This window comes from Haliotis cracherodii, unplaced genomic scaffold (genome assembly GCF_022045235.1).
Source record: "Haliotis cracherodii isolate W230 unplaced genomic scaffold, xgHalCrac1.p SCAF_3, whole genome shotgun sequence".
NCBI lineage: Eukaryota > Metazoa > Mollusca > Gastropoda > Lepetellida > Haliotidae > Haliotis > Haliotis cracherodii.
The window spans coordinates 68,519,811-68,534,138 of NW_027266286.1; the positions used below are offsets into that span (position 1 = coordinate 68,519,811).

Below are 14,328 nucleotides of genomic sequence, written 5' to 3' on the forward strand. Positions count from 1 at the left end.
AATAATTTCAAAGTCTCATTATTTTCTACAATAAAACAGGGTGAAAGCTGATGATATACGCTCTTTGGTTTTCTGGCCTATAACACACGAATGAACACAGGGAAATCATTCCATCCCTGCCCACATTACTTTTCAAAGGAACTCTTCCATCTAAGTTTATCTCGTGTGTGTATATGTGTGTGTTTGGGAGTGTTTGGGAGAGAAAGTTCACGTCACATTTTATGCTATTTCGTAACTGGCCCAAACACTAAACAATGATGAAATGCATGAACATTTTCTAAAGAGTGGTAAAATCTCAGCTTTCGAACACCACATGTGGACAGGATATACTTATCCATCACACGAATACCTGATGAAACCACTATCTCCGCAGGAACATGGATGTGGTGGTAGTTTATGACAGGCACTAGGGGCTTCAACCGTCAATCTATGACCCATGTATGACCCCCTTCCTGCCAAGCATTACCCACACCCACCCACCAAGCTACAGCACCAGAGATGAACATTCATCTGGCGTCAGAGCACAATTATTCGTCATTCTTTGCTATCTACAGTGGCATGCCAATTCATACTGATTAATATCGCCCTTGCTGACTAACCTGTTACTTATCATTTGAACAGCAAAATACCAGTCTGGGTCCACCAGCTCGACTTCCAAGTAAACGCTGTCAACAACGGTCACTGAAAGTATCGAGCCGAAACACACCCATCGGCCTTCAACTGGGGGTCAAATCATGGGAAGTTCGAGTCAATATCATGCACACATTTTGGATCAAAACAAATTACCAACACAATACAATGTCCAATCTTGCATTTAAGCTATCACAAGTCACTCCAAACATATCTGACACAGACTCAACAAGCCATTCAAACGGGGGACTATATTCTCCTATTTACCTTCCGGGTCATGGTAAAACTTAGGGGACGTAACTGTGGTCTCGGGCCTAGTCTATCTTAGAGCGAATCTGCTCCTTGACCATTCATATTGCGCTGGACTCTTGAAAAAAACAGAAAACAAACCAATTGGATTTGGTTTAGAGTGGGCTTTCTCTTGAGATCGTGCCGTTGTATTGGTGGATCGCTGCTCAACTGTATAAGCTCTTAATTCTATCGGCATTGCATGAGTGCATTGAGGCACGTGCCACAGTTTTATTTGGACATGCACACGGCTGTAATTATAAGCCAGGTGGACGTTTAGAGGCCATAATGATAGTACGATACTAAATGGGACTTCATGCATTTTCGGACAGAAACAGTCTACTTGCTTTGTTCAACATGTGTATAGGTTTATTGGCAGGCCTTCGAGGTTCCTAACCTTGGTGGGAATGATTCCAAAGTGACAATCACTATGCAGGACACTGAAAAGTAAGTAGGGAAACTAGCTCATACAATCTTGAATTTGATTGTACTTGAAGAAAATATAACCAAAGATATATTTACAATATAAACCACAGCTTTATTTGTACTCGTTGAGAAATAGACAGAATGAATGGATGCAGCATGGTGAGTGCAATCGACAAATATGATATCAAATGTCCAGCACTTGATGTGAATATGATGATCCTTGAATCTTTTAACCGTGGTGTCCGCCTCCATGACCACCACCTCCATGACCACCTCCTCCGTGACCACCTCCTCCGTGGCCACCACCTCCGTGTCCTCCTCCTCCTCCTCCATGGCCACCACCTCCGTGTCCTCCTCCTCCTCCTCCATGGCCACCACCTCCGTGTCCTCCTCCTCCTCCTCCATGGCCACCACCTCCGTGACCTCCACCACCGTGACCGCCGCCTCCGTGACCACCACCACCACCACCGTGGCCGCCTCCGCCTCCGCCTCCGTGGCCTCCGCCTCCATGGCCGCCACCACCACCACCATGGCCACCAAGGGCGGAGCCAAGGAAGACTGTGAAGAATGTACAGAAACAACAATACATAAGTGGTCATATATGACAGGATACACACACACACACAAAATCCGTCCACCATTCCTGATACAGTTTAGACCATGGTAGAAACTATCCTATTCATTACGTTGTCAGCAAATCGAAAAGCCACTTAAAACTAAGCAAGAGCTAATAAAGTTGATTATTACAAAGTTTAAGATTGCGAATTCTCATCAGATAAGGCACACTTACCCAAGACTACAACAACTGCAACGTTAAGAAGGCGCATCCTGTCAGTTACGTTGTTTATCCACGAGAGAATAAACAATTTAAATGTCTCTTTTGGGATTCACACCGCCTTATATACATGTGGTACAGGAAATCAGGATGTTGAATGTAAATGCCCACATTGGAAGATTTTAGTAAATAAAATTCCAATGAGACTTTTTACAACTTTAGAGCGTGAAGAATGAATCTCTATTTTGTAATATCACATACGACACTGCCACCTGCCTCTCTGTATTAGGCATATCTTCCTGCATAATTATTAAATGCAAACTGTGTATTTGTGACCTAACCTGGCACCCTGTGGCTATCTCACTGCCAGGAAGCATGATAGATTTAGTGGTTCATCCAATGCAATTACAGCTACAGACCGTTTTGTGAAAAACTTGAATGGAGATAGAATATTTTAAATGAAGGATAAATGCTGACCTTTAGAATTTCGTTGGGTGCAAGTACTGAGTCTACTGAGCTACCATGACTTGGAGTCAAAGGACGTTTATCAACGTATGTCAAATACGTCTTTAAAAGCAGAGGTTGTGGGAAGCTAATTATTCATCTATTCATAATCAAACTTTATGTGAAGTTGGATTTTTCAAGTGTGTGATATATTTCAAAGTTTGAATACCTGCCCGAATAATTTCAAAGTCTCATTATTTTCTACAATAAAACAGGGTGAAAGCTGATGATATACGCTCTTTGGTTTTCTGGCCTATAACACACGAATGAACACAGGGAAATCATTCCATCCCTGCCCACATTACTTTTCAAAGGAACTCTTCCATCTACGTTTATCTCGTGTGTGTATATGTGTGTGTTTGGGAGTGTTTGGGAGAGAAAGTTCACGTCACATTTTATGCTATTTCGTAACTGGCCCAAACACTAAACAATGATGAAATGCATGAACATTTTCTAAAGAGTGGTCAAATCTCAGCTTTCGAACACCACATGTGGACAGGATATACTTATCCATCACACGAATACCTGATGAAACCACTATCTCCGCAGGAACATGGATGTGGTGGTAGTTTATGACAGGCACTAGGGGCTTCAACCGTCAGTCTATGACCCATGTATGACCCCCTTCCTGCCAAGCATTACCCACACCCACCCACCAAGCTACAGCACCAGAGATGAACATTCATCTGGCGTCAGAGCACAATTATTCGTCATTCTTTGCTATCTACAGTGGCATGCCAATTCATACTGATTAATATCGCCCTTGCTGACTAACCTGTTACTTATCATTTGAACAGCAAAATACCAGTCTGGGTCCACCAGCTCGACTTCCAAGTAAACGCTGTCAACAACGGTCACTGAAAGTATCGAGCCGAAACACACCCATCGGCCTTCAACTGGGGGTCAAATCATGGGAAGTTCGAGTCAATATCATGCACACATTTTGGATCAAAACAAATTACCAACACAATACAATGTCCAATCTTGCATTTAAGCTATCACAAGTCACTCCAAACATATCTGACACAGACTCAACAAGCCATTCAAACGGGGGACTATATTCTCCTATTTACCTTCCGGGTCATGGTAAAACTTAGGGGACGTAACTGTGGTCTCGGGCCTAGTCTATCTTAGAGAGAATCTGCTCCTTGACCATTCATATTGCGCTGGACTCTTGAAAAAAACAGAAAACAAACCAATTGGATTTGGTTTAGAGTGGGCTTTCTCTTGAGATCGTGCCGTTGTATTGGTGGATCGCTGCTCAACTGTATAAGCTCTTAATTCTATCGGCATTGCATGAGTGCATTGAGGCACGTGCCACAGTTTTATTTGGACATGCACACGGCTGTAATTATAAGCCAGGTGGACGTTTAGAGGCCATAATGATAGTACGATACTAAATGGGACTTCATGCATTTTCGGACAGAAACAGTCTACTTGCTTTGTTCAACATGTGTATAGGTTTATTGGCAGGCCTTCGAGGTTCCTAACCTTGGTGGGAATGATTCCAAAGTGACAATCACTATGCAGGACACTGAAAAGTAAGTAGGGAAACTAGCTCATACAATCTTGAATTTGATTGTACTTGAAGAAAATATAACCAAAGATATATTTACAATATAAACCACAGCTTTATTTGTACTCGTTGAGAAATAGACAGAATGAATGGATGCAGCATGGTGAGTGCAATCGACAAATATGATATCAAATGTCCAGCACTTGATGTGAATATGATGATCCTTGAATCTTTTAACCGTGGTGTCCGCCTCCATGACCACCACCTCCATGACCACCTCCTCCGTGACCACCTCCTCCGTGGCCACCACCTCCGTGTCCTCCTCCTCCTCCTCCATGGCCACCACCTCCGTGTCCTCCTCCTCCTCCTCCATGGCCACCACCTCCGTGTCCACCTCCTCCTCCTCCATGGCCACCACCTCCGTGACCTCCACCACCGTGACCGCCGCCTCCGTGACCACCACCACCACCACCGTGGCCGCCTCCGCCTCCGCCTCCGTGGCCTCCGCCTCCATGGCCGCCACCACCACCACCATGGCCACCAAGGGCGGAGCCAAGGAAGACTGTGAAGAATGTACAGAAACAACAATACATAAGTGGTCATATATGACAGGATACACACACACACACAAAATCCTTCCACCATTCCTGATACAGTTTAGACCATGGTAGAAACTATCCTATTCATTACGTTGTCAGCAAATCGAAAAGCCACTTAAAACTCAGCAAGAGCTAATAAAGTTGATTATTACAAAGTTTAAGATTGCGAATTCTCATCAGATAAGGCACACTTACCCAAGACTACAACAACTGCAACGTTAAGAAGGCGCATCCTGTCAGTTACGTTGTTTATCCACGAGAGAATAAACAATTTAAATGTCTCTTTTGGGATTCACACCGCCTTATATACATGTGGTACAGGAAATCAGGATGTTGAATGTAAATGCCCACATTGGAAGATTTTAGTAAATAAAATTCCAATGAGACTTTTTACAACTTTAGAGCGTGAAGAATGAATCTCTATTTTGTAATATCACATACGACACTGCCACCTGCCTCTCTGTATTAGGCATATCTTCCTGCATAATTATTAAATGCAAACTGTGTATTTGTGACCTAACCTGGCACCCTGTGGCTATCTCACTGCCAGGAAGCATGATAGATTTAGTGGTTCATCCAATGCAATTACAGCTACAGACCGTTTTGTGAAAAACTTGAATGGAGATAGAATATTTTAAATGAAGGATAAATGCTGACCTTTAGAATTTCGTTGGGTGCAAGTACTGAGTCTACTGAGCTACCATGACTTGGAGTCAAAGGACGTTTATCAACGTATGTCAAATACGTCTTTAAAAGCAGAGGTTGTGGGAAGCTAATTATTCATCTATTCATAATCAAACTTTATGTGAAGTTGGATTTTTCAAGTGTGTGATATATTTCAAAGTTTGAATACCTGCCCGAATAATTTCAAAGTCTCATTATTTTCTACAATAAAACAGGGTGAAAGCTGATGATATACGCTCTTTGGTTTTCTGGCCTATAACACACGAATGAACACAGGGAAATCATTCCATCCCTGCCCACATTACTTTTCAAAGGAACTCTTCCATCTACGTTTATCTCGTGTGTGTATATGTGTGTGTTTGGGAGTGTTTGGGAGAGAAAGTTCACGTCACATTTTATGCTATTTCGTAACTGGCCCAAACACTAAACAATGATGAAATGCATGAACATTTTCTAAAGAGTGGTCAAATCTCAGCTTTCGAACACCACATGTGGACAGGATATACTTATCCATCACACGAATACCTGATGAAACCACTATCTCCGCAGGAACATGGATGTGGTGGTAGTTTATGACAGGCACTAGGGGCTTCAACCGTCAGTCTATGACCCATGTATGACCCCCTTCCTGCCAAGCATTACCCACACCCACCCACCAAGCTACAGCACCAGAGATGAACATTCATCTGGCGTCAGAGCACAATTATTCGTCATTCTTTGCTATCTACAGTGGCATGCCAATTCATACTGATTAATATCGCCCTTGCTGACTAACCTGTTACTTATCATTTGAACAGCAAAATACCAGTCTGGGTCCACCAGCTCGACTTCCAAGTAAACGCTGTCAACAACGGTCACTGAAAGTATCGAGCCGAAACACACCCATCGGCCTTCAACTGGGGGTCAAATCATGGGAAGTTCGAGTCAATATCATGCACACATTTTGGATCAAAACAAATTACCAACACAATACAATGTCCAATCTTGCATTTAAGCTATCACAAGTCACTCCAAACATATCTGACACAGACTCAACAAGCCATTCAAACGGGGGACTATATTCTCCTATTTACCTTCCGGGTCATGGTAAAACTTAGGGGACGTAACTGTGGTCTCGGGCCTAGTCTATCTTAGAGAGAATCTGCTCCTTGACCATTCATATTGCGCTGGACTCTTGAAAAAAACAGAAAACAAACCAATTGGATTTGGTTTAGAGTGGGCTTTCTCTTGAGATCGTGCCGTTGTATTGGTGGATCGCTGCTCAACTGTATAAGCTCTTAATTCTATCGGCATTGCATGAGTGCATTGAGGCACGTGCCACAGTTTTATTTGGACATGCACACGGCTGTAATTATAAGCCAGGTGGACGTTTAGAGGCCATAATGATAGTACGATACTAAATGGGACTTCATGCATTTTCGGACAGAAACAGTCTACTTGCTTTGTTCAACATGTGTATAGGTTTATTGGCAGGCCTTCGAGGTTCCTAACCTTGGTGGGAATGATTCCAAAGTGACAATCACTATGCAGGACACTGAAAAGTAAGTAGGGAAACTAGCTCATACAATCTTGAATTTGATTGTACTTGAAGAAAATATAACCAAAGATATATTTACAATATAAACCACAGCTTTATTTGTACTCGTTGAGAAATAGACAGAATGAATGGATGCAGCATGGTGAGTGCAATCGACAAATATGATATCAAATGTCCAGCACTTGATGTGAATATGATGATCCTTGAATCTTTTAACCGTGGTGTCCGCCTCCATGACCACCACCTCCATGACCACCTCCTCCGTGACCACCTCCTCCGTGGCCACCACCTCCGTGTCCTCCTCCTCCTCCTCCATGGCCACCACCTCCGTGTCCTCCTCCTCCTCCTCCATGGCCACCACCTCCGTGTCCACCTCCTCCTCCTCCATGGCCACCACCTCCGTGACCTCCACCACCGTGACCGCCGCCTCCGTGACCACCACCACCACCACCGTGGCCGCCTCCGCCTCCGCCTCCGTGGCCTCCGCCTCCATGGCCGCCACCACCACCACCATGGCCACCAAGGGCGGAGCCAAGGAAGACTGTGAAGAATGTACAGAAACAACAATACATAAGTGGTCATATATGACAGGATACACACACACACACAAAATCCTTCCACCATTCCTGATACAGTTTAGACCATGGTAGAAACTATCCTATTCATTACGTTGTCAGCAAATCGAAAAGCCACTTAAAACTCAGCAAGAGCTAATAAAGTTGATTATTACAAAGTTTAAGATTGCGAATTCTCATCAGATAAGGCACACTTACCCAAGACTACAACAACTGCAACGTTAAGAAGGCGCATCCTGTCAGTTACGTTGTTTATCCACGACAGAATAAGCAATTTAAATGTCTCTTTTGGGATTCACACCGCCTTATATACATGTGGTACAGGAAATCAGGATGTTGAATGTAAATGCCCACATTGGAAAATTTTAGTAAATAAAATTCCAATGAGACTTTTTACAACTTTAGAGCGTGAAGAATGAATCTCTATTTTGTAATATCACATACGACACTGCCACCTGCCTCTCTGTATTAGGCATATCTTCCTGCATAATTATTAAATGCAAACTGTGTATTTGTGACCTAACCTGGCACCCTGTGGCTATCTCACTGCCAGGAAGCATGATAGATTTAGTGGTTCATCCAATGCAATTACAGCTACAGACCGTTTTGTGAAAAACGTGAATGGAGATAGAATATTTTAAATGAAGGATAAATGCTGACCTTTAGAATTTCGTTGGGTGCAAGTACTGAGTCTACTGAGCTACCATGACTTGGAGTCAAAGGACGTTTATCAACGTATGTCAAATACGTCTTTAAAAGCAGAGGTTGTGGGAAGCTAATTATTCATCTATTCATAATCAAACTTTATGTGAAGTTGGATTTTTCAAGTGTGTGATATATTTCAAAGTTTGAATACCTGCCCGAATAATTTCAAAGTCTCATTATTTTCTACAATAAAACAGGGTGAAAGCTGATGATATACGCTCTTTGGTTTTCTGGCCTATAACACACGAATGAACACAGGGAAATCATTCCATCCCTGCCCACATTACTTTTCAAAGGAACTCTTCCATCTAAGTTTATCTCGTGTGTGTATATGTGTGTGTTTGGGAGTGTTTGGGAGAGAAAGTTCACGTCACATTTTATGCTATTTCGTAACTGGCCCAAACACTAAACAATGATGAAATGCATGAACATTTTCTAAAGAGTGGTCAAATCTCAGCTTTCGAACACCACATGTGGACAGGATATACTTATCCATCACACGAATACCTGATGAAACCACTATCTCCGCAGGAACATGGATGTGGTGGTAGTTTATGACAGGCACTAGGGGCTTCAACCGTCAATCTATGACCCATGTATGACCCCCTTCCTGCCAAGCATTACCCACACCCACCCACCAAGCTACAGCACCAGAGATGAACATTCATCTGGCGTCAGAGCACAATTATTCGTCATTCTTTGCTATCTACAGTGGCATGCCAATTCATACTGATTAATATCGCCCTTGCTGACTAACCTGTTACTTATCATTTGAACAGCAAAATACCAGTCTGGGTCCACCAGCTCGACTTCCAAGTAAACGCTGTCAACAACGGTCACTGAAAGTATCGAGCCGAAACACACCCATCGGCCTTCAACTGGGGGTCAAATCATGGGAAGTTCGAGTCAATATCATGCACACATTTTGGATCAAAACAAATTACCAACACAATACAATGTCCAATCTTGCATTTAAGCTATCACAAGTCACTCCAAACATATCTGACACAGACTCAACAAGCCATTCAAACGGGGGACTATATTCTCCTATTTACCTTCCGGGTCATGGTAAAACTTAGGGGACGTAACTGTGGTCTCGGGCCTAGTCTATCTTAGAGCGAATCTGCTCCTTGACCATTCATATTGCGCTGGACTCTTGAAAAAAACAGAAAACAAACCAATTGGATTTGGTTTAGAGTGGGCTTTCTCTTGAGATCGTGCCGTTGTATTGGTGGATCGCTGCTCAACTGTATAAGCTCTTAATTCTATCGGCATTGCATGAGTGCATTGAGGCACGTGCCACAGTTTTATTTGGACATGCACACGGCTGTAATTATAAGCCAGGTGGACGTTTAGAGGCCATAATGATAGTACGATACTAAATGGGACTTCATGCATTTTCGGACAGAAACAGTCTACTTGCTTTGTTCAACATGTGTATAGGTTTATTGGCAGGCCTTCGAGGTTCCTAACCTTGGTGGGAATGATTCCAAAGTGACAATCACTATGCAGGACACTGAAAAGTAAGTAGGGAAACTAGCTCATACAATCTTGAATTTGATTGTACTTGAAGAAAATATAACCAAAGATATATTTACAATATAAACCACAGCTTTATTTGTACTCGTTGAGAAATAGACAGAATGAATGGATGCAGCATGGTGAGTGCAATCGACAAATATGATATCAAATGTCCAGCACTTGATGTGAATATGATGATCCTTGAATCTTTTAACCGTGGTGTCCGCCTCCATGACCACCACCTCCATGACCACCTCCTCCGTGACCACCTCCTCCGTGGCCACCACCTCCGTGTCCTCCTCCTCCTCCTCCATGGCCACCACCTCCGTGTCCTCCTCCTCCTCCTCCATGGCCACCACCTCCGTGTCCTCCTCCTCCTCCTCCATGGCCACCACCTCCGTGACCTCCACCACCGTGACCGCCGCCTCCGTGACCACCACCACCACCACCGTGGCCGCCTCCGCCTCCGCCTCCGTGGCCTCCGCCTCCATGGCCGCCACCACCACCACCATGGCCACCAAGGGCGGAGCCAAGGAAGACTGTGAAGAATGTACAGAAACAACAATACATAAGTGGTCATATATGACAGGATACACACACACACACAAAATCCCTCCACCATTCCTGATACAGTTTAGACCATGGTAGAAACTATCCTATTCATTACGTTGTCAGCAAATCGAAAAGCCACTTAAAACTCAGCAAGAGCTAATAAAGTTGATTATTACAAAGTTTAAGATTGCGAATTCTCATCAGATAAGGCACACTTACCCAAGACTACAACAACTGCAACGTTAAGAAGGCGCATCCTGTCAGTTACGTTGTTTATCCACGACAGAATAAGCAATTTAAATGTCTCTTTTGGGATTCACACCGCCTTATATACATGTGGTACAGGAAATCAGGATGTTGAATGTAAATGCCCACATTGGAAAATTTTAGTAAATAAAATTCCAATGAGACTTTTTACAACTTTAGAGCGTGAAGAATGAATCTCTATTTTGTAATATCACATACGACACTGCCACCTGCCTCTCTGTATTAGGCATATCTTCCTGCATAATTATTAAATGCAAACTGTGTATTTGTGACCTAACCTGGCACCCTGTGGCTATCTCACTGCCAGGAAGCATGATAGATTTAGTGGTTCATCCAATGCAATTACAGCTACAGACCGTTTTGTGAAAAACGTGAATGGAGATAGAATATTTTAAATGAAGGATAAATGCTGACCTTTAGAATTTCGTTGGGTGCAAGTACTGAGTCTACTGAGCTACCATGACTTGGAGTCAAAGGACGTTTATCAACGTATGTCAAATACGTCTTTAAAAGCAGAGGTTGTGGGAAGCTAATTATTCATCTATTCATAATCAAACTTTATGTGAAGTTGGATTTTTCAAGTGTGTGATATATTTCAAAGCTTGAATACCTGCCCGAATAATTTCAAAGTCTCATAATTTTCTACAATAAAACAGGGTGAAAGCTGATGATATACGCTCTTTGGTTTTCTGGCCTATAACACACGAATGAACACAGGGAAATCATTCCATCCCTGCCCACATTACTTTTCAAAGGAACTCTTCCATCTAAGTTTATCTCGTGTGTGTATATGTGTGTGTTTGGGAGTGTTTGGGAGAGAAAGTTCACGTCACATTTTATGCTATTTCGTAACTGGCCCAAACACTAAACAATGATGAAATGCATGAACATTTTCTAAAGAGTGGTCAAATCTCAGCTTTCGAACACCACATGTGGACAGGATATACTTATCCATCACACGAATACCTGATGAAACCACTATCTCCGCAGGAACATGGATGTGGTGGTAGTTTATGACAGGCACTAGGGGCTTCAACCGTCAATCTATGACCCATGTATGACCCCCTTCCTGCCAAGCATTACCCACACCCACCCACCAAGCTACAGCACCAGAGATGAACATTCATCTGGCGTCAGAGCACAATTATTCGTCATTCTTTGCTATCTACAGTGGCATGCCAATTCATACTGATTAATATCGCCCTTGCTGACTAACCTGTTACTTATCATTTGAACAGCAAAATACCAGTCTGGGTCCACCAGCTCGACTTCCAAGTAAACGCTGTCAACAACGGTCACTGAAAGTATCGAGCCGAAACACACCCATCGGCCTTCAACTGGGGGTCAAATCATGGGAAGTTCGAGTCAATATCATGCACACATTTTGGATCAAAACAAATTACCAACACAATACAATGTCCAATCTTGCATTTAAGCTATCACAAGTCACTCCAAACATATCTGACACAGACTCAACAAGCCATTCAAACGGGGGACTATATTCTCCTATTTACCTTCCGGGTCATGGTAAAACTTAAGGGACGTAACTGTGGTCTCGGGCCTAGTCTATCTTAGAGCGAATCTGCTCCTTGACCATTCATATTGCGCTGGACTCTTGAAAAAAACAGAAAACAAACCAATTGGATTTGGTTTAGAGTGGGCTTTCTCTTGAGATCGTGCCGTTGTATTGGTGGATCGCTGCTCAACTGTATAAGCTCTTAATTCTATCGGCATTGCATGAGTGCATTGAGGCACGTGCCACAGTTTTATTTGGACATGCACACGGCTGTAATTATAAGCCAGGTGGACGTTTAGAGGCCATAATGATAGTACGATACTAAATGGGACTTCATGCATTTTCGGACAGAAACAGTCTACTTGCTTTGTTCAACATGTGTATAGGTTTATTGGCAGGCCTTCGAGGTTCCTAACCTTGGTGGGAATGATTCCAAAGTGACAATCACTATGCAGGACACTGAAAAGTAAGTAGGGAAACTAGCTCATACAATCTTGAATTTGATTGTACTTGAAGAAAATATAACCAAAGATATATTTACAATATAAACCACAGCTTTATTTGTACTCGTTGAGAAATAGACAGAATGAATGGATGCAGCATGGTGAGTGCAATCGACAAATATGATATCAAATGTCCAGCACTTGATGTGAATATGATGATCCTTGAATCTTTTAACCGTGGTGTCCGCCTCCATGACCACCACCTCCATGACCACCTCCTCCGTGACCACCTCCTCCGTGGCCACCACCTCCGTGTCCTCCTCCTCCTCCTCCATGGCCACCACCTCCGTGTCCTCCTCCTCCTCCTCCATGGCCACCACCTCCGTGTCCTCCTCCTCCTCCTCCATGGCCACCACCTCCGTGACCTCCACCACCGTGACCGCCGCCTCCGTGACCACCACCACCACCACCGTGGCCGCCTCCGCCTCCGCCTCCGTGGCCTCCGCCTCCATGGCCGCCACCACCACCACCATGGCCACCAAGGGCGGAGCCAAGGAAGACTGTGAAGAATGTACAGAAACAACAATACATAAGTGGTCATATATGACAGGATACACACACACACACAAAATCCTTCCACCATTCCTGATACAGTTTAGACCATGGTAGAAACTATCCTATTCATTACGTTGTCAGCAAATCGAAAAGCCACTTAAAACTCAGCAAGAGCTAATAAAGTTGATTATTACAAAGTTTAAGATTGCGAATTCTCATCAGATAAGGCACACTTACCCAAGACTACAACAACTGCAACGTTAAGAAGGCGCATCCTGTCAGTTACGTTGTTTATCCACGACAGAATAAGCAATTTAAATGTCTCTTTTGGGATTCACACCGCCTTATATACATGTGGTACAGGAAATCAGGATGTTGAATGTAAATGCCCACATTGGAAAATTTTAGTAAATAAAATTCCAATGAGACTTTTTACAACTTTAGAGCGTGAAGAATGAATCTCTATTTTGTAATATCACATACGACACTGCCACCTGCCTCTCTGTATTAGGCATATCTTCCTGCATAATTATTAAATGCAAACTGTGTATTTGTGACCTAACCTGGCACCCTGTGGCTATCTCACTGCCAGGAAGCATGATAGATTTAGTGGTTCATCCAATGCAATTACAGCTACAGACCGTTTTGTGAAAAACGTGAATGGAGATAGAATATTTTAAATGAAGGATAAATGCTGACCTTTAGAATTTCGTTGGGTGCAAGTACTGAGTCTACTGAGCTACCATGACTTGGAGTCAAAGGACGTTTATCAACGTATGTCAAATACGTCTTTAAAAGCAGAGGTTGTGGGAAGCTAATTATTCATCTATTCATAATCAAACTTTATGTGAAGTTGGATTTTTCAAGTGTGTGATATATTTCAAAGCTTGAATACCTGCCCGAATAATTTCAAAGTCTCATAATTTTCTACAATAAAACAGGGTGAAAGCTGATGATATACGCTCTTTGGTTTTCTGGCCTATAACACACGAATGAACACAGGGAAATCATTCCATCCCTGCCCACATTACTTTTCAAAGGAACTCTTCCATCTAAGTTTATCTCGTGTGTGTATATGTGTGTGTTTGGGAGTGTTTGGGAGAGAAAGTTCACGTCACATTTTATGCTATTTCGTAACTGGCCCAAACACTAAACAATGATGAAATGCATGAACATTTTCTAAAGAGTGGTCAAATCTCAGCTTTCGAACACCACATGTGGACAGGATATACTTA

General features: G+C 43.0%; 5 protein-coding genes across 5 annotated transcripts; all 5 read right to left on the reverse strand.

The window, feature by feature from the left end:
* Positions 1–1,383: 1,383 nt before the first annotated feature.
* On the reverse strand, positions 1,384–1,875 carry LOC139474926 (protein FAM9A-like). Its single transcript, XM_071258120.1, has one exon. It carries the CDS (start codon positions 1,873–1,875, stop codon positions 1,384–1,386), a length of 492 nt encoding a protein of 163 aa, XP_071114221.1.
* A 2,307-nt stretch (positions 1,876–4,182) lies between these two features.
* Positions 4,183–4,674, reverse strand: LOC139474776 (uncharacterized). Its single transcript, XM_071257902.1, has 2 exons — positions 4,534–4,674; positions 4,183–4,500 (listed from the first exon to the last, which is right to left on the reverse strand). The coding sequence occupies exons 1-2, from the start codon at positions 4,672–4,674 to the stop codon at positions 4,183–4,185; spliced, it is 459 nt and encodes a 152-aa protein (XP_071114003.1).
* Positions 4,675–6,981: 2,307 nt separating this feature from the next.
* Positions 6,982–7,473, reverse strand: LOC139474777 (uncharacterized). Its single transcript, XM_071257903.1, has 2 exons — positions 7,333–7,473; positions 6,982–7,299 (listed from the first exon to the last, which is right to left on the reverse strand). Exons 1-2 carry the CDS (start codon positions 7,471–7,473, stop codon positions 6,982–6,984), a joined length of 459 nt encoding a protein of 152 aa, XP_071114004.1.
* A 2,307-nt stretch (positions 7,474–9,780) lies between these two features.
* LOC139474924 (protein FAM9A-like) lies at positions 9,781–10,272 on the reverse strand. The gene has a single exon (XM_071258118.1). The coding sequence runs from the start codon at positions 10,270–10,272 to the stop codon at positions 9,781–9,783; it is 492 nt and encodes a 163-aa protein (XP_071114219.1).
* Positions 10,273–12,579: 2,307 nt separating this feature from the next.
* LOC139474923 (protein FAM9A-like) lies at positions 12,580–13,071 on the reverse strand. Its single transcript, XM_071258117.1, has one exon. The coding sequence runs from the start codon at positions 13,069–13,071 to the stop codon at positions 12,580–12,582; it is 492 nt and encodes a 163-aa protein (XP_071114218.1).
* Between the last annotated feature and the right edge of the window lie 1,257 nt (positions 13,072–14,328).